This window comes from Rhinopithecus bieti, unplaced genomic scaffold, assembly GCF_001698545.2.
Source record: "Rhinopithecus bieti isolate Rb0 unplaced genomic scaffold, ASM169854v2 scaffold_47995, whole genome shotgun sequence".
In the NCBI taxonomy this organism is placed as follows: Eukaryota; Metazoa; Chordata; class Mammalia; order Primates; family Cercopithecidae; genus Rhinopithecus; species Rhinopithecus bieti.
Genome location: NW_016819498.1, coordinates 218285 through 237649, shown reverse-complemented (window position 1 = coordinate 237649; position 19365 = coordinate 218285). Strand labels below are relative to the sequence as shown.

The window sequence follows — 19365 nt, the reverse complement described above, 5'->3', positions numbered from 1 at the left end:
TTTATATATAATATATTATAAACATATTTTATAATACAAATCTTTTGGAAACAGGATCTTCCACTGTCGCCCAGGCTGGAGTGCAGTGGCATGATCTTGGCCCCCTGAAACCTCCACTTCCTGGGTTCAGGCAATTCTCATACCTCTGTTAGCTGAGTAGCTAGAATTACAGGCACGCGCTACCACACCGGCTAATTATTTGTATGTTTAGTAGAGATGGGGTTTCACCATGTTGGTCAGGCTGGTCTTGGACTCCTGACCTCAAGTGATCCACCACCTGGGCATTCTAGAATACTGGGATTACAGACGTGAGCCACAGCACCGGCCGGAGAACTCTATTTTTTAAATGATAAAGTGCCAAAGTATTTTTAGGTCTTTGTTACACCCAATGATATTGTTTACAATTTTGACCAGTCCAAATTCTCTTTTCCTTACCTTCAACTCCGTTTCCCAAGTTTATTGAGAAACTGAGAATTTGAAACGACTTTAACTTACAGCACTACAGAAAGAATAGATACCCTTTAGAATACAGACATGCTGCAATTCACTGTTTTAAAAAATAGACCTTCTTCATACATGATGTGTTAACTAATGAATCAATGTATTCTGGGTAGGGTCATCACATTCAAAAAAAAAAAAAAAAAAAGCTGCTAATTTTGATTGGAGATTGTTTTAGAATCAGGGATTGTACTGGCCTAGGTACAATTATGCTGTCATGGATGAACAACTATGGAAGTCTTGAAAAATTCTTTTTTTTTTTTTTTTTTTTTTGGGAAAAGGTTTTGCTTTTTCCCCCCCCTTGGGGGGCAGGGGTTTTGAACAATAGCTCACTGCAGCCTTGACCTCCCAGGCCCAAGCAATCCTCCTGCCTCAGCCTCTTGTCCAGCTGGAACCACAGGCATGCACTGCCATGCCCAGCTAATTTTGTTTTTGTTTTTGTTTTTTTTATTTTTTTTGAGATGGAGCCTCGCTCTGCGGCACAGGCTGGAGTGCAGTGGTGCGATCTTGGCTCACTGCAACCTCTGCTTCCCCAGTTCAAATGATTCTCATGCCTCAGCTTCTGGATATCTGTGACTTTACATGCCATCACACCCAGCTAATTTTTGTATTTTTAGTAGAGACAGGGTTTGGCCACGTTGGCCAAGCTGGTCTTGAACTCTTGACCTCAGGTGATCCACCTGCCCCGGCCTCTCAGCGTACTGGGAATATAGGCATGAGCCACCATGCCTGACTGCCAGCTAATTTTAAAAATGTATTTTTGGAGAGACAGGTTCGTTGCCCTGGCTGGTCTCAAATTCCTGGCCTCAAGTGATCCTCCCACCTTGGCCTCCCAAAGTGCTGGGATTACAGGTATGAGCCACTGTGCCCGGCTGACACATTCTTAAAAACAGTATTATTTTTAGTTTAGCCTCAAAATCAAGTTTTTGATGTGTATACATGTAGATTCATTTTAAATGCAGAAATTCACATATTGAAAACACAATTGAAAGCTAATTTTATTTCACTGTCACAAGTGCATTAGAGACATGTAAATATTTGCACATATGTTGCTGTTTTCTTTGCAGAGTTGGTCAAACGCCATGCTGGGGTGTTAGGTCTTGGCGCATGTGTTCTTTCTAGTCCTTATGATGTTCCCACCTGGATGCCCCAGCTCCTCATGAATCTCAGTGCACATCTAAATGATCCTCAGCCTATTGAGGTACAGTTCTTCCTTATTAGTTTGTACATGTAGTATCAGTGATGTTTTCTAAGAAACCATAATAGTAATTTCCTATACACTCTGAACTAACTGCTTTCATAAAGCTACTGCCTCTGCCAGGGCTCAGTCTGTTCACCAGTAATTATTTAAAAATTACAGAGACCTTGCTGCCATGGATATTTGAGATCTTTTGGTAGTGAGGAAATTATTGTAGCTTCTATCCCTCCCAGTTCAATGGAAGTAAAGTACTGTCACTATAGCTGTGATAAATTTTATGTTTCTATTTTTCTAGCACTGCAAAGTATTTTACTGGAAGTTAGTATTAAATAGGAAATTATGATGGCATTTTTAGTAACTCAAAAGACCATTGACTTTGTCCTTCTCATCGGCTTTTTGGTTTTGTAGCATTTGGTATTGTGTGAGATCTGAAGTCTAGAGGGATGGTAATTTAACTAAAAATATCCTACATATGATCCTGGTTGTCCAGGGAGGTTAAAACATATGTGGATTTTCTACTTTACAGATGACTGTAAAAAAAACCTTATCCAATTTCCGAAGGACTCACCATGACAACTGGCAGGAACACAAACAGCAATTCACTGATGACCAACTGCTTGTTCTCACTGATCTTCTTGTGTCACCATGCTATTATGCATAGAAATGTAAGTCGGCAAGGTTCTGAATTTAAAGATATGACATCCTCAGGCAAATGTCATTGGTTTGGTGACTGAAAAGTAGGTATTTATTGTTTTTTTTTTCTTTTTGCTGACATTCTTAGATGTCAGTGTTTCGATAAAGTTGGATGGTGGGGTTGTTTGTTTTAAACATGGCTTTTGCCACAGCCATTGGAAATGAGAATTTTTCTGTGCCTCCTTGCTTTAGGTATAAAGCAGAGAAAATGTGTGACAGCTTTTGAACCTTTGTTAATGAGTGGTGTCAGTAGCCTGGGAATAGTTAGATAAAGGAAAATAAATCTTATTCTTAGTTGCCTCCTAGGTGGGACTGGGACATTTTGTGTGGCCCTGAGGACTCTGGGTTCTGGAAGTTGTGAGAACATTTCATCTGGATTCTTATACCCATTCTGTTAAAGAGGGAGCACCCAGAAGCCTTTCTACTGGAATAGGAAGAATAAAAATTTCATGTATTGGGCTTTTAGAGTTGGATGTCCTGTTACCTAATTGAAATTTTTTCCTCCCTGATACAGATGACTAGTCCTCACTTCAGGCTCTTTTCATCAAAAATTCCACACCCTCAGGTACCATCTGTGGTGGCTCTCTGCAAGTTTTAAAACTGCCTCTGCTGAGCTCTCATCATTTTGGTGGTTTCTGTGTTAGATCTAATTAGTGTGCGTTCCACAGCTTCTCCGTTGCCATTTGATTTCCTAACTTGTCCGGAAGTGTTTCCAGAATACTGATCACTTTTTTTTTTTTTTGAGGCATCTGACAAAGTCACAAAGTCTCAGACTAGAAATAATTACCCAGTATGATCATGGCATCCAAGACCAGAGTCTCGGAACTCATTAAGAAACAGATGACTTGGAATGGAGAATGCCCATCTGTCACACAGGTCCTGTCATTTCATTCTTCTCAAGTTATTTTCAGTTCTTCCCAAATGGCTGCTGAATTTAGATGGTAGTAGGGCTGTGGGCCATAAATCTGAAGCCTTGAGAACCTTGGGTCTGGAGAGCCATGAAGAGGGAAGGAAAAGAGGGCAAGTCCTGAACCTAACCAATGACCTGATGGATTGCTCGACCAAGACACAGAAGTGAAGTCTGTGTCTGTGCACTTCCCACAGACTGGAGTTTTTGGTGCTGAATAGAGCCAGTTGCTAAAAAATTGGGGGTTTGGTGAAGAAATTTCTGATTGTTGTGTGTATTCAATGTGTGATTTTAAAATAAACAGCAACAACAATAAAACCCTGACTGGCTGGTTTTCCCTGTATTCTTTACAACTATTTTTTGACCCTCTGAAAATTGTTATACTTCACCTAAATGGAAGACTGCTGTGTTTGTGGAAATTTTGTAATTTTTTTCTTTATTTTGTTCTCTCTCCCTTTTTATTTTGCCTGCAGAATCGTTGAGAGACTAATGAGGCTTGATATTTAATTGATTTGTTTAATATATGTTATATAAATGTAAAAGATTGTATAAACTGTAGAGATAGCATTGGCAAGACTTTGTACAGATGCAGCCTTTTACACAACATCATTGTGTAATTTGTAAAGATTCACATGTAGTTCTTTATTATAGTGATTTTGGGCTTTTGTACCCACTGAATGCCATTTTTTGTGTTTTTAAATTATTTTCTTTATCTTTCTTTGTTATCAAAACTGAAATGTGGGGTTTTTCTCTTTTTTTCAGTTCATTTATCATTAGAATGTCTGAACTTTTATGTAACGTTTTTGTGTGCATCTCTCAATGCTAACACCACATGTTTGCCTATGACAAGTTTATAGAGTGAAAGGTATCTTCTAGATTGAAATAATTCACAAATTGGTGAATATCATCTTGCAACACACCCTATACAGTCTTCCTTAAAGGAACACTACAGTATATTTTTAGTATCTACATGCTGAATGACTCAGTACAGACCTAAGCACAGCAGTGGTCCTGGTACAGTATTTAAGTGTCAGCGTACACAGGCGTAATCCCTGTATAAAGTAGTGCCAAATTGATTTCAATTGTGTAACTAGTTTAAAACCCAATAAATGGATTGTTTTTAACACCTGGCTTTTGTCTTCATTAAGAGGAGAAGACAGTTCTGTAGGCAGTGACTCCTGTGGATTTCCTTTTGCAGCTGTAGATTTGTATCTGTAAATGTATGTCCTCTGACCAGTATAAATTTTCTAGGTCTGCCCTGTACAATACAGTAGCTCCTAGCCACATCTGACTGTTTATATTAATTAAATAAAAAATTTATTCCCTCAGTCTCACTGGCATATTTTAAATACTCTTTAGCCACATGTGGCTAGTGGTTACCACACTGAATAGCATCGATGAAATTTTCCATCATCACAGAAAGTTCACCTAGCGCTGACCTAAGTGATTGATTATTTTTGTGTGGGGGTGTGGGAGACAGAATTTTGCTCTGTCATCCAGGCTGGAGTGCAATGGCACAATCTCAGCTTACTGCAACCTCTGCCTCCCACATTTAAGCAATGTTCATGCCTTAGCCTCCGGAGTAGCTGGGACTATAGGCATACACCACCACCCCCGGCCGATTTTTGTATTTTAGTAGAGACAGTTTCACCATGTTGCCCAGGCTGGTGTCAAACTTGGACTCCCAAAGTGCTAGGATTACAGGCATGAGCCACTGTGCCTGGTCCTAAGTGATTGGTTCTTAAATTGATGTGTCTAAGAATCATGAGGGGATTTTGTTAGAATGTACATGGAATTCATTGTTCCCACTTTATGATATCAATGCCTGCCTGAGGCCACACGTTGAGAAGTGAGGCTTTACGTCGTATGTTGACCACTTCAGCTTTTTCTAATTAAGCTGTATGAAACTGCTTTAGCAGTGGTTCCTAAATGGGAACTTTAAAAATTAAAGATGTAAGATACTGGGTGCCCTCTCTGTTCCTCAATGAAAACTTCTCTGGCAGGGGTGCTCAGACATACAATATTAGAAGCTCTATGATGATTCAGTTGTTCAGCTAGGATTGAGAACCACACAAAACCCACCACAGACCTAAAAACAGGGTACCTTGAGTGCCTAACATGTTCCCAGGTCATTCTGATTCTGGGTTTGAAAGTTGCTTATTACTTTGATATTTCCCCCAGTGACACTGTCCTGTGAATTAAATTTTACCAATAGGAAAAATGAAATGTTTTACCAGGAGGGAAAAGGAGGAGGTGGGGGAGAAAAGAGTTGCATGTTCTTATATGGTCTAAGATAGTTCTTAAAATGTATATGGTGCATTAAAAAGCATGAGAAGGACAGCAGGAACTGTGTTAAGGTGGTAACAAGGTTTACTAGAGGAGGAGGGGTGAGGCTGACCTGTGTTTGGAAGTCACTGTTGACTGGGCATGGAAGAGAGCATGGGCCGCTCTATTGGGGTGGATGAGAAGTGAGGGGAAGAAAAAACCTGTGTATCTTTTTATAAGGTCAAATACATCTTTAGTTTCTGAATGGATCCTTTAGAAAGCAAAGACTGCAGATTGTGCTTCAAAATTTAGGAGGAAAATTAATTCACCTATTAATGTAAATGACTGAAAGTTTACGTGCAAATATACGATAAAGCTGTTTTCAAATATTTGAAATACTTATCATTACCAAGCCCTTTAAGCTGCAGGGCACTTTTGATAATTAGTAGTGTGGCCAGAAGGACCAGAGAGCAATTTTGTTTTATTAAAAAATTAACTTTTGGCCAGGCGCAGTGGCTCACATCTGTAATCCCAGCACTTCAGGATCACTTGAGCCCAAGAGTTTGAAACCAGCCTGGGCAACATAGAAAGACCTATTTCTACAGACAATGGAAAAAATTAGCTGGGCGTGGTGGTACGTGCCTGTAGTCCCAGCTACTTGGGAGGCTGATATGGGCGGCAGAGGTTACAGTGAACTGAGATCAGGCCACTGCACTCCAGCCTGGGTGACAGAATGATACCTCGTCTCACAAAAATAAAAAAGTCGTGAGCTATCATCACGGGAAAAGTAACTTTTTCTACATGGTCTTTGTAATTGTTTTTGTGGACTTTGTCTCTTAGTATATCCTAATTGTTTTAAGTGCTCCTTTTTAACATCAGGGTTGTTTTGAGTTTCCTGTACTATGAATTACACTGCAGTGCACATTTTCATACCTTTATGCTTTAAAACTCTTCTTTTGTTGGATGTTGGAGCAGTTCCAAGGAGTAAGAGATGCTTAGGTCAAGACCTTTTTTTTTTTTTTTGAAGACCATTTTAACAGCTCTCATATATGCTATGTTCCTCAAAGTGCACATGTGTCAATTTGCATTGCAATAATAAGAGTGTATTAGAAGAATGCTAGTGTCAGGGCAGATTGATAGCCAATTCATGATGTATAATTAGCCCTGCTTATTTATTTGCAGATTTTCCATTTTTTTACTACCAATGTTTTTTCCAATTTCGCTCACTTATGGATTTTATAGATATACTAGTTCTAGCCTTGTTGAAAGGTTCTAGCTAGTTCTGGAACTTTGATAAGTCCTGATTTCCTCTTCATCTCTAGAATCTTTTATGATTTGTGGTTTTTTGTTTGTTTTCAGTTTGAGAGCATTTCTCTGGTAGGTGTAACTCTGATGGTCTCAATCCAGCCCAGACCTGTTGTAATCCCCATTCATATAGCCAAATGCCTGGAAATGGACTAGCATTTATTTATGCAGTAGCAAGTTTATATAGAGAGGTATATAATTTTGATCAGAATTCCCACTCCAAATGCTAATGAGTATTTTTCTGTTGATTTTTTTTGTTGGACTCAAGGTTACTATTATTGACAACATACATTGGAACTGCTTCATTGCAAGTGGTTGGGAAGTGGAATATGTGGAAAGTGGAAAACTTTCTTGAAGTTATTTCTAAACAGAATTCTGATAGCATACTCGGCTCCTGGACTGAATAATAAACTATCCAGCCTCTTCATGTTTTTTGTTTTTTCAGGTTTTTTTGTTTGTTTGTTTTATGAAAGCATAGGGAACTGAAGAAATTACATTAATTAAATTACTTGATACTTGCTAGTTCTGTTTTATAAAGATAAACCGTTAGCTTAAATGAAGAATCCAGTAGCAACATTCTAAGTATTTCATCTGAACAGAATCAACTTTGGTTTTATGGTAACCAGAGTGAATGAAGCACAGGGCCTTCAAATAACATTGTTTCTAAATAGCATCCCTGAGGTTAGTAAAGTAGTAAGATCCTAGTTAGCCAGGTTGGGATACTGAAGCAGGAAGAGTTTAACTGGTTTCATTTTGTACCCATAATAGCAGACATACTTAGGAGTGTTACTTGATTGTTCAGACTAAAACCTATCTTAGGAGTTCATTATTTTGGACATGTATGAATTGTAGAAGAATGAGAGAGGATGGTAGTTTTAGTTTTGTGTTTTTGCTTACTAAAATTAGCCTATACATTGCACTATGACTTATTAAGACTTTTTACATACAGCATAGTATTAAGTAATACATTAATATCCATGATTCCTGGGCTTGGCCGTTTTATTTGCGTGGGTAGTTTCTTTATACTTTTCATGTTTCCTGCCAATTAGTCCCCTTGCTGAGTTCCCTCAGTTAATTAATACCTTAAGAGAGCTTAGGTAAGTTCAAATTGGTTTAATTTAAATTATATTACAATGACTTGATTTGTAAAATCTAGGTCTCAAAGTTCCAAACTGGAAGCCGCCGCCAATTTCGGGGAACGTGGAGGAGGTGGGCTGCGGGCAGGGTAAGCAGCCTAGGGAGGCCCGCAAAGACCTCCCTGGGTCCCTGCGTGCCATCAGTACCCCTATCTTTCCCTTCCTTCCCACTCCACTTGGCTCTGCGTTTCAGGTTTTGGCTATATCAGGAAGCCTGAGTTCCCCAAACAGCAAAACCGCGAGCCTGAAAAACCTTCTGGCTCAAGCGCCCCTCGTGCGGCGGGCAGCGGAAGTGTCCGGGCTCTGGGCCCCTGGAGGCCGCGGCGGAGGCGCGGAGGGTGCGGGGTGCAGGCGGAGCACCAGGCCCGGTGTCCGGCGGAGGGGGCGGTGCCCCGGGCGTCTCCGTGACTGCGCCTCTGCGCCCGCGTCTTGCCGCGGCTCCCGGGATGCGCGGAGGCGGTGGCGATGGCGATGATGCCTCTAGTCCTGCATCATCCGGAGCGGCAGGCGGAGCCGGGGTCCGGACTGCGAGATGGAGGAGGAGGGGAGGCGCTGCGGCCACCTGGCAGGTGAGAGGCCGCGGGCCCCTGGAGGAGGACGACCCCACGACGCTGGGGACGGCTCCCGGAAACCGGCGGGATAGCGAGGAGCGCGGCTGCGCTGGGCCAGGCCCGGCTCCGCATACCAGTCTTCCTGGTGCGGCCTGCAGGGTAGCCTTGTCGCCCGTCCTTGCCGGTTCCCAGGCTCTGCTTAGCCGTGGAATCCCCCAACCAACCAACGCCCCTACCCTGGCTGAGCCCTCCTAACCCATCACCCCTCTGCAGATTCGTTTACAAGCTTACCTGGCGCGGCCTAGGCCCTCCTTACCGTCACCTCACCCTTGTCTGGGAAGCGCCTACCCACCGCCAGCCCCTCACGGGGGGTCGACCTCCCCTGCCTGCAGTTTCCCACTCTGTCCTCAGGCTGAGGGCTCCATTGCCTCTTCATCCCTCCCATCAAATGACTCAGGCCTTCCCATCCCATTAGCTGCTCCAGGTTCAGTGTAGTTCTGCTGGATAGAAAGAGCAAGGGCTTTGAAATCCGATAAATCTGGCTCGACTCTTAGTGACCTTGGGGAAGTTATCTAACCTCCCTGACGTTTTCCTGATCAACAGAAATACAATGGGAATCACAATAATACAGAACCTTGCTCTCTCTGAGGGTTAGGCTCTGAAAATGCTAACCTAAGACATTCTGGGGGGCGCGGGGAATGGGTTGGAAGAATTCAGGTCGTGAGTTAACTTATAAAAGCCCCTATAACATGTTTTAATATTTACTAAAATTTTAAACAGCACAGTAGATATATCACAGGCTGTTCACACATCTTAATGAAAAATCATTGCCACTCAAATTATACAATAAATTTCATCAATATTCTTTGCTTACTTCAGGATGTCTCAGTTGTAAGAATATGCATGTGAATTCGTTCTGTCTTACTGCAGCTAATATGCATGCTTAAGACTGGTGTTCCAACTTAAAATCTTTCTGATTTTATGACTTTAATCACATCTTCTTCCATAACCTATTCTCCGTCTCAAAGATAAAGAGTGGCTTGTATGTTTGCATTGCAGATAACATGGGTAACCTTTATTTAATATTTAAGAGTAGCAAATCAGTATTAATTTACTCCCTTTCCAAAATCACTTTTATTTTCTGCCGTCATCATGTCGTTCCAAATTATGGTCACAGCCTCCTCTTTCTTAAAGTCTCAGGGGTTACTACTAAGACCTGAGTTTACTTTCCCTCAATTTTCTTGAATTCTATTACACTAAAGTGTTTCTGCAAACCTTTTCGTCTATTCTGTCCTCTGCTTTTTCTCCCTTTTCTCTTCCCAGCCTATGATTCCTTCTTTTTTCTAATTTGAGATAATTTGAGATATAGGAGTGATTTATGATTACGTTATATGTGAACTACAATTATCAAATTTGCCAAAAAGATACGTAGAAGAGTGTGTGTGTGTGTGTGTGTGTGTGTGTGTCTATCTGTATCTACATAGATGTAGAAATAGCTATATAGACATATTAGAATTTCAGATTCCACAAAGTTTCAGCGGGGAAGGGGTTGCAATACCTATTCATAGGATTATTGTGAGAATGAAATAAAGCTTGATAATTTATGTAAAGCTTCTAGAATAGGTGCCTGGTGTGTAATAACCACTTAATACTTCTGACCTGGGGATGCCTCCCAAAAAGGTTTTTTTGTTGTTCGGCTTAGCGTGGTGGTGAAGAGTGTGGAAGAGCAACTGCTTAGATTCAAATCCATGTTCCACCACTTTAAATAACTTCTCTTTGACTTGGTTTCCTCAACTGCAAAATGGAGATGTTATACCAAATATTTCAGGGTTTCGTGAGGACCCAATAAGCTAATAGTGTGGAACATTGAGAACAGTACCTGGCACATCCTAAGCTCTTGATAAAATTAATATACTAATAATGATGCTGATAATTATACTGCCATTGTTATTTCCTGACCTGGAATTCTTATTTTTTTAAATTTATTGAAGGCTGGGTACAGTGGCTCACACCTGTAATCTCAGCACTTTGGGAGGCCAAAGCAGGCAGATCGCTTGAGCCCAGAAGCTGGAGACCAGCAAGGGCAACATAGTGAGACCCCATCTCTATTAAAAATATATATACGGAAAATTTTAAAATTTGTTGAAAAAATGTAACTGTACAAAACGTGAAAGTTGCCTCTCCTCTACCCCAAATCACCTTTTTTCCTGCTGCCTCCTATTCTTGACTTACGTTAGTGTTTCATCATCTCATTTTTCTCTTAATCCCTTTTTCCAAATACCTCTTAGCCTGAAGTCTTCATAACTTCTGTCATCTCACTTCATTATTACCTAGTTACTTTTCATTTCTCTTAGCATCTTAATTCCAGACTCTTCATTCTTCTGACTTCCCCAGGCCAAATTCCTGCATCCCTCTTCACCCCTCTTCATTTCTCTACTTCCAAGGAAACCTTGGAGATGCGGGGGTTAGAGACACCAGTATCACCTCCCTGCTCTTCCTGCCTCCTCAAATTGTGTTTTCTCTTCTACTTCTCTTTTCATAAATTAGCTCTAGTCCTTCCGTTAGCAATTTTAAAAAACAGTAAAAAGTTGTCTTTCTCACTATATAGGTATCAAAAGTGTTCAGAAACAAGTATACAGCCTTTAAGTAGAAATAGAGCTGTCTGGTACTATTTTTTAAAAATTCTAACCATCAAGAAACAAAAGTTCAGGATTTTCTTCTCTTATGGAACTTTCATTTAAAAGGAAAGTATAGAAAAGTTGGTCTCACTTTCCCGTGGACAAATTCACTGTATCGTCCTGATCTGTATCATATGAACGTTAAGAGTATAGATGAAGATATCTTCTTCCTTGATGAAGGACACCAGTCAATTATATGGATTTCCCAGGACTGGTATATGTCTGATAGTCACTGGCATGGCTGTACCTGTTGTTAAATGCAGAGAGACTTCTCTATTGGGTAGTCCATAGCTGCTAATTGGAGCCCCAAGTAATCCCTGACTGACCTGTTTCATTCCTGTGTACCCCCTTGATCCGGCAACTGAAGGGTTAACAGCTGGAGGCTTCTGGGATCCAGCTTGAGCTGGTGGTTAAGTACGCTGAACATCAGCCCTGGACCTCCACAGTGCCACTGATTATTCCTAAAATTCTAGATTAAGGCAAATGCTTTTTGGTTGTCAAGAACATAGTGCTGTCTCCAAGGAACAGCTTAGTCAGTCCCACCAGAAGCATCTGTTGGGAGCAGGTTGGGCACCAAGCCATGCAGGACTTTGGGATTTAGGACAATGTAGAGTTGTGTGAGTGCACATTAAGTCTCATTGCAAAATAGAAAAAAAAAAGTTAGGAAAGCAGGAAGTTATTCTTTTAAAGTAGAGACTGTGCCTTACTCATCCTAGCACTTAGCACCTGGCATAATACTGGCATATGGTATACACATAATTAATGTAAATTGAGTGAACAAATGCAGGAATGGGTGCATGCCTCCTGCTTCACCATCAGGATATTCTTGTTGGGATGATGGTAACTCACATTTATATAGCAGTTTAGACTTTACAATGTGGTGCTTTGAACCTTGTAAATTTCTAGTATAATTCCAACATCCTTGGTTACTTCCAGTTTTCCCTCTCACATGTCGTTGTACACAAGGTTTTTTTTCCAAAGGAGAATATGCAGTTAATTGGCCAAGACATTGCAAGCTGGGGGAAAAATTATAAATACTGGGAAATAAAGGATTCTTTGCAGGGAATGAAACAGGATTTGTTAATAATTTATGGGAAATATCTGAAGGGCCACATTATGCATCAACAATACCCTCCAGCATGTATTTCAAGCACATGCAGTTTTTTGCCTCAGTGTCTCTGCTGCAAAGACCCACCCCCACTTCTCCTAGCCTGTCTGTCCCCACTCCATACCCCCAACCTTTCATCCAGCTGGCCCCTACTCGCTAAAGCTCCCTTCATCCTTTCCCAGCTCCCTTTCCACATTGGAGTAGGTTCCCCCCTTCCATGCTGTCATAGCACCCTGCAACCTTATTAGGCTATAATTACATAGTTAGATTGATCTCCAACTAGATTGTGATCTCTTTGATGGAGAGATTATGTTCTTGTATATCTTCAGTGCCTGACACAGAAGTGTTTGTAAAAGTAACATCTGCACACCCCTCAAACAGAATCACAAGGGGTGAGGCCAAGAAATCTGCTCTCCAAGTGATAACTTAAACTTTTTAACATGCTCTCCAGGTGACACTTAAACTCGTTTGAAAACCTCTGTTTCATACAACTAAATATTAGCTGGATTAATGCATCTGTTTGTATCTTTTTCTGTGTTGGGCTTTGTGAGGAGAAGTGCTTTCTGTGCACCAAGTCAGAGCTGAAAAATTCTAGTGCTTTCGTTAAAAAGAGAGAGAGAGAGAGCTGGGTTTGGTGGTGCGTGCTGTAGTCCCAGCTACTTAGGAAGCTAAGCCACGAGGACTATTTGAGCACAGGAGTTCAAGTTCAGCCTGGGCAACATGGCAAGACCCCATTGCTAATAAACGAATAAATTTTTCTCTCAAGGTGAGAGATATTAGTACTAATACTACTACTAATAATAATGAGATCACTGTATGAATTCCTTTGTTTCTACATTAATCCCTTTCTGTTTCTGGGTGTGCATTTTTGTGTGTAGGCTTATCTGCCTTGGGCCTCTTTTGTCACATATTGTTCATGTTGTTCATCTGTGAGCTGAGGTCCTGACTCACTGAGTGTTTTTGGGGAGCAGAAGAAGGAGACATTTCTCTCTGAAGATGAACTCAACAGGCCACCTTCAAGATGCCCCCAATGCCACCTCGCTCCATGTGCCTCACTCACCGGAAGGAAACAGCACCTCTCTCCAGGAGGGTCTTCAGGATCTCATCCACACAGCCACCTTGGTGACCTGTACTTTTCTACTGGCGGTCATCTTCTGCCTGGGTTCCTACGGCAACTTCATTGTCTTCTTGTCCTTCTTCGATCCAGCCTTCAGGAAATTTAGAACCAACTTTGATTTCATGATCCTGAACCTGTCCTTCTGTGACCTCTTCATTTGTGGAGTGACGGCCCCCATGTTCACCTTTGTGTTATTCTTCAGCTCAGCCAGTAGTATCCCAGATGCTTTCTGCTTCACTTTCCATCTCACCAGTTCAGGCTTCATCATCATGTCCCTGAAGACAGTGGCAGTGATTGCCCTGCACCGGCTCCGCATGGTGTTGGGGAAGCAACCTAATCGCATGGCGTCCTTTCCCTGCACCGTAGTCCTCACCCTGCTTCTCTGGGCCACCAGTTTCACCCTTGCCACCTTGGCTACCTTGAAAACCAGCAAGTCCCACCTCTGTCTTCCCATGTCCAGTCTGATTGCTGGAAAAGGGAAAGCCATTTTGTCTCTCTATGTGGTCGACTTCACCTTCTGTGTTGCTGTGGTCTCTGTCTCTTACATCATGATTGCTCAGACCCTGCGGAAGAATGCTCAAGTCAGAAAGTGTCCCCCTGTAATCACAGTTGATGCTTCCAGACCACAGCCTTTCATGGGGGTCCCTGTGCAGGGAGGTGGAGATCCCATCCAGTGTGCCATGCCGGCTCTGTATAGGAACCAGAATTACAACAAACTGCAGCACGTTCAGACCCGTGGATATACCAAGAGTCCCAACCAGCTGGCCACCCCTGCAGCGAGCCGACTCCAGCTGGTATCAGCCATCAACCTCTCCACTGCCAAGGATTCCAAAGCCGTGGTCACCTGCGTGATCATTGTGCTGTCAGTCCTGGTGTGCTGTCTTCCACTGGGGATTTCCTTGGTGCAGGTGGTTCTCTCCAGCAATGGGAGCTTCATTCTTTACCAGTTTGAATTGTTTGGATTTACCCTTATATTTTTCAAGTCAGGACTAAACCCTTTTATATATTCTCGGAACAGTGCAGGGCTGAGAAGGAAAGTGCTCTGGTGCCTCCAGTACATAGGCCTGGGTTTTTTCTGCTGCAAACAAAAGACTCGACTTCGAGCCATGGGAAAAGGGAACCTCGAAGTCAACAGAAACAAATCCTCCCATCATGAAACAAACTCTGCCTACATGTTATCTCCAAAGCCACAGAAGAAATTTGTGGACCAGGCTTGTGGCCCAAGTCATTCAAAGGAAAGTGTGGTGAGTCCCAAGATCTCTGCTGGACATCAACACTGTGGTCAGAGCAGCTCAACCCCCATCAACACTCGGATTGAACCTTACTACAGCATCTATAACAGCAGTCCTTCCCAGGAGGAGAGCAGCCCATGTAACTTACAGCCAGTAAACTCTTTTGGATTTGCCAATTCATATATTGCCATGCATTATCACACCACTAATGACTTAATGCAAGAATATGACAGCACTTCAGCCAAGCAGATTCCAGTTCCCTCTGTTTAAAGTCATTGAGGCTATAGGATCTTATGTAAACAGTTTTTGTTTCTGATACTAATGGACTTTATTCTAACTTTGAGTTCAATGGCGGATCAAAACCTAAAAGATTCAACTGAAAAGTTGGCAGTTATGGTTTTCTTTTGTCCGATGTGTCAGTATGTGTTGATTTGCTTTGTAGTTTGTTGGCATCTTAAGATTTGATGTGAAAGTTTTAGATTTTTACCTTGATCTTTGCCCCAGTCTTTTGTACCAAACCTTTAAATAGATGCCAGGAATGAAGCTACTGTGTTAAAGTAGAAAGTCAACCGATTTTCATGATTTGAGTCAGTGTTACGTGTCTTCAAAATAAGATATTGACTGGACTTTTTTAAAGAATGTGAAGGTGTGATTTTTGCTGAGGTGTTATTTTTATTAAATGCATTGTAAATTTTGATTTTTTGAAGTGTTGAAGTTGGGAACACTATACCTTTTTGGTAGCAGGTTGATTTGAATAAATAATAGATTGTTAGCTGGGTGCAGTGGTGTACACCTGTAGTCCTAGCTACTTGGGAGGCTGAGGCAGAAGGATCACTTGAGCTCGGGAGTATGAGTCCAGCCTGGGCAACACAGCAAGACCCTGTCTCTAAAAGAAATGTATATATTCTTTTTTTTCTTTTTTTTTTTGAGACGGAGTTTCACTCTTGTTGCCCAGGCTGGAGTGCAATGGCACAATCTCGGCTCACCGCAACCTCCACCTCCCGGGTTCAAGCGATTCTCCTGCCTCAGCCTCCTGACTAGCTGGGATTACAGGTGCACACCACCATGCCTGGCTAATTTTTGTATTTTTAATAGAGACAGGGTTTCTCCGTGTTGGTCAGGCTGGTCTTGAACTCCCGACCTTAGGTGATCCGCCTGCCTTGGCCTCCTAAAGTGCTGGGATTACAGGCGTGAGCCACTGCACCCAGCCAGAAATATATATATTCTTAAGGCAGAAAAGGAGATAACTCTGTCTTTATCAAAAACACTCACATAGGCATTAGGTACTTTTCTTTCATAGGACAGTCAACTAAGAATATAGTAGTGTGATTATTGCCATTTCTTATTATAGACATATTTTATGTCAATTGAGTAGGTTTACAGTTCTTTTGAAAAGAAATATGTTTGGGCCAGGCACGGTGGCTCACGCCTATAATCCCAGCACTTTGGGAGGCTGAGGCGGGTGTATCAACTGAGGTCAGGAGTTCGAGACCAGCCTGGCCAACATGGTGAAACCCCGTCTCTACTAAAAACACAAAAATTAGCCAGGTGTGGTGGCAAGTGCCTGTAATCCCAGCTACTTGGGAGGTTGAGGCAGGAGAATCACTTGAACCTGGGAGATAGAGGTTACAGTGAGCTGAGATTGTGCCATTGCATCCAGCCTGGGTGACAAGAGCAAGACTTCATCTTAAAAAAAAAAAAGAAAAAAAGATATATTTTTGCTTGTTAAAAGTGAATTCTATTTTTTTTTTTTTCTGAGATGGAGTCTTGCTGTGTCGCCCAGGCTGGAGTGCAGTGGTATGATCTCTGCTCACTGCAACCTGCACCTCCCAGGCTCAAGCGATTCTCCTGCCTCAGCCTCCCGAGTAGCTGGGGTTACAGGCATGTGCCACCACGCCCAGCTCATTTTGTATTTTAGTAGAGATGGGGTTTCACCATGTTGGCCAGGCTGGTCTTGAACTCCTGACCTCAGGTGATCTGCCTGCCTCGGCCTCCCAACATGTTGGGATTATAGGCGTGAGCCACCCCACCTGGCCCAAAAGTGAATTGTTTCTGAATGATCTTACTCAAGAAGCCTAGTGACGAGGACTGCATCTGTGGTAGAGGTGCACTGTTCCCGGGAGAGAAGGCACTGCTGTAATCATCTCAGTTGGTGTTGTTCTGTGGAAAACAGTGTGGACTCCTGTCATGCATTGGGCAATATTTATTATTGCTTAACAAGGTGTAGAGATGAGATTGGGAATGTTTTGATTTATGTTTTCCTTCTGTGTGAGAAGAGTTTGCTAACCGCCTGACAGTATTCAAGTGACTATTTAGAAATGACTTTTTTGTCTTTATATATTACTATGGAAGAAAAATTCTCAAGATAATCTATTTTCCAACTAATTGTTTTATTTCTCTCCCATTAATCTTAAACTGGAAATAGGCAGAAAGAAAAAATGGATTAAGTATTTCTTTACCTGAAACTAATTTTACTATATGCTCTGTGATTCCTAGCATAACAACTGTGAACTCATATTTTATGTAAAATATTTTCATTATACAGTTAGTATTTGAACTCACTAGGTTTTTAAATGTTAGACACCCAAGATGAGCATCAATATAGAACACGTATCTTTATAAATTGTTATATTCAAGAATTATTATTGCACATTGGAAGGTACTTTGTTCCTTTACATAAAAGGGTTTTTTTTTTTTTTTTTTTTTGTAGAAATAGAGTCTCATTCTGTCACCCAGGCTAAAGTGCAGTGGCATGATCTCAGCTCACTGCAACCTCCACCTCCCGGGTTCAAGCAATTGTCTGCCTCAGCCTCTGGAGTAGCTGGGATTACAGGTGCCTGCCACCATGCCCAGCTAATTTTTGTGTTTTTGGTAGAGACAGGGTTTCACCATGATAGCCAGGCTGGTCTTGTATTCTTGGCGTCAAGTGATGCACCTGCCTCGGCCTCCCAAAGTGCTAGGATTACAGGCGTGAGAAACTACATTCAGCTGAAAGGCATTTAATTTATAGTTTCTTCCCCCAGCTATCCCCAAATACAGGGTTCATGAGAGGTATGGAGAAGACAGAATAGATATTCAGTTAGAACTCTGCTCAACCTCATCTTACAACTGTTACCTTTCAGTATTGATCAGTTATTTCTATTTTTGTGATTTAAATATGAGGCATACGTTTTATTTTGTTTTCCTTTTCTTCTAAATGTTTTTCTTGCCACACCCAGGGATAGCCTCAGATTACTTTGTTTTTAAGTTCACCTTTTAGACTGATTTGCCTACCTACTCCCTCCTTCTTTCCCTTTCTCCCTCCCTCCTTCCCTTTTTCCCTTTCTTTTCTTTCTTTTCTTTTCTTTTTTTTTTTTTTTTTGAGATGGAGTCTTACTCTTGTTGCCTAGGCTGGAGTACAGTGGCACGATCTCAGCTCACTGCAACCAACACCTTCTGGGTTCAAGCAATTCTCCTGCCTCAGCCTCCTTTGTAGCTGGGACTACAGGTGCACACCACCATGCCCAGCTAATTTTTGTATTTTTAATAGAGACAAGGTTTCACCATGTTAGCCAGGCTGGTCTCGAACTCCTGACCTCGTGATCCACCCACCTCGGCCTCCCAAAGTGCTGGGATTACAGGCATGAGCCAGTGCACCTGGCCTATTATCTCTTTTTAACAAAGAATTAATAAATGTAATATTCTCTCCCAAGATCATTTGAAGAATTGTGGCAAATTAGGAATTAGATTTTTGTCTTAATTCAAAACCTGGTATTTACCCCAGTATGCCAAATAACTTTATAAAGAATAAAACATTAATCAAGAATCACATTTTTAAAGGCATACATCTATTTTTTTGGCTAGGCATTTCAAATATGATGTAATAAAAGATTAACACAAAAGTAATTTCTATTTATAAAGTTTAAAATGGCAGGTTTTCTGTGTGACATTTGAGTCTGAGATGATTTGACTGGCATGAGGCCCATCATTGGGAGATAAAAATTATAGCACAAAGAAAACTAAGCAGGTGCATATGAGGTATTGTCTCTTTATGCTCATCAAAAAATTATCTCCAAAAGAAAAGTTTAAAAAATGAAATTATTGTTATAAATTGCATGAAATATATAGTGGGCTCGATTCGCAGCCCCCTCCATATCTGTATCTCTATATGTAGATATAGAGATGTAGACATAACTTGTTTCTTCGTAAGTTATATATGTCTACCTCTACCTGTGTTAACATAATAAAGGTGTCATGGTACAGGAGGTAGACGTATATAACTTACCTCTTCATAAGGGCTAAAATGAGAACTAAAAGTAATGAGAATTCAGTTGAATATGATTAATTATCAGGATATGTCAATTAGTTCTCTTGATGCTTACTGTGATGCAAAGTATGTGATGTATTTTAAACATTTTATAATAATTGTTCTTATGTTAACCATTAGGCAAGATTTGTATTTCTAATGCTTTTAATGTTCTTTTAAAATAATGTTTGGAAAATAAAAATACTGAAAATCCTAACATTTCTGAACACCAGTTTGCAATATAATGACTTTCCTGTCTAATCATTTTAAAACTATCAGAGCATGGCAATGATCATTTTTGCACAATGGATAACAATGTGTTGAACCACAGACAGCTCTTTCCCCTTAAGAGATGAAATAACTTGTTTGACTATATATATATATATATATAT

At 41.2% G+C, this 19365-nt stretch overlaps 2 protein-coding genes across 10 annotated transcripts in view; both read left to right on the top strand.

Annotated features, from left to right (window-relative positions):
* PSME4 (proteasome activator subunit 4) overlaps positions 1 to 4420 on the top strand; it is a 114113-nt gene extending 109693 nt beyond the window's left edge. For 2 of the 6 annotated variants that reach the window (XM_017859042.1, XM_017859039.1), the window contains 3 exons: positions 1566 to 1699; positions 2223 to 2361; positions 2904 to 3979. In XM_017859042.1, coding sequence (XP_017714531.1) covers positions 1566 to 1699; positions 2223 to 2357 — 269 coding nt within the window. In that variant the 3' untranslated portion in view covers positions 2358 to 2361; positions 2904 to 3979. Of the gene's footprint in view, positions 1 to 1565; positions 1700 to 2222 lie in introns of all 6 variants that reach the window. The other 4 variants (XM_017859043.1, XM_017859038.1, XM_017859041.1 and 1 more) reach the window with 3 other exon arrangements.
* Positions 4421 to 8165: 3745 nt separating this feature from the next.
* Positions 8166 to 19365, top strand: part of LOC108519782 (probable G-protein coupled receptor 75) — a 211715-nt gene continuing 200515 nt past the window's right edge. The window contains exons 1-2 of one of the 4 annotated variants that reach the window (XM_017859019.1): positions 8166 to 8571; positions 13311 to 15506. In XM_017859019.1, coding sequence (XP_017714508.1) covers positions 8468 to 8571; positions 13311 to 14958 — 1752 coding nt within the window. In that variant the 5' untranslated portion in view covers positions 8166 to 8467 and the 3' untranslated portion in view covers positions 14959 to 15506. Of the gene's footprint in view, positions 8572 to 13217; positions 15507 to 19365 lie in introns of those variants that run through there. The other 3 variants (XM_017859030.1, XM_017859020.1, XM_017859024.1) reach the window with 3 other exon arrangements.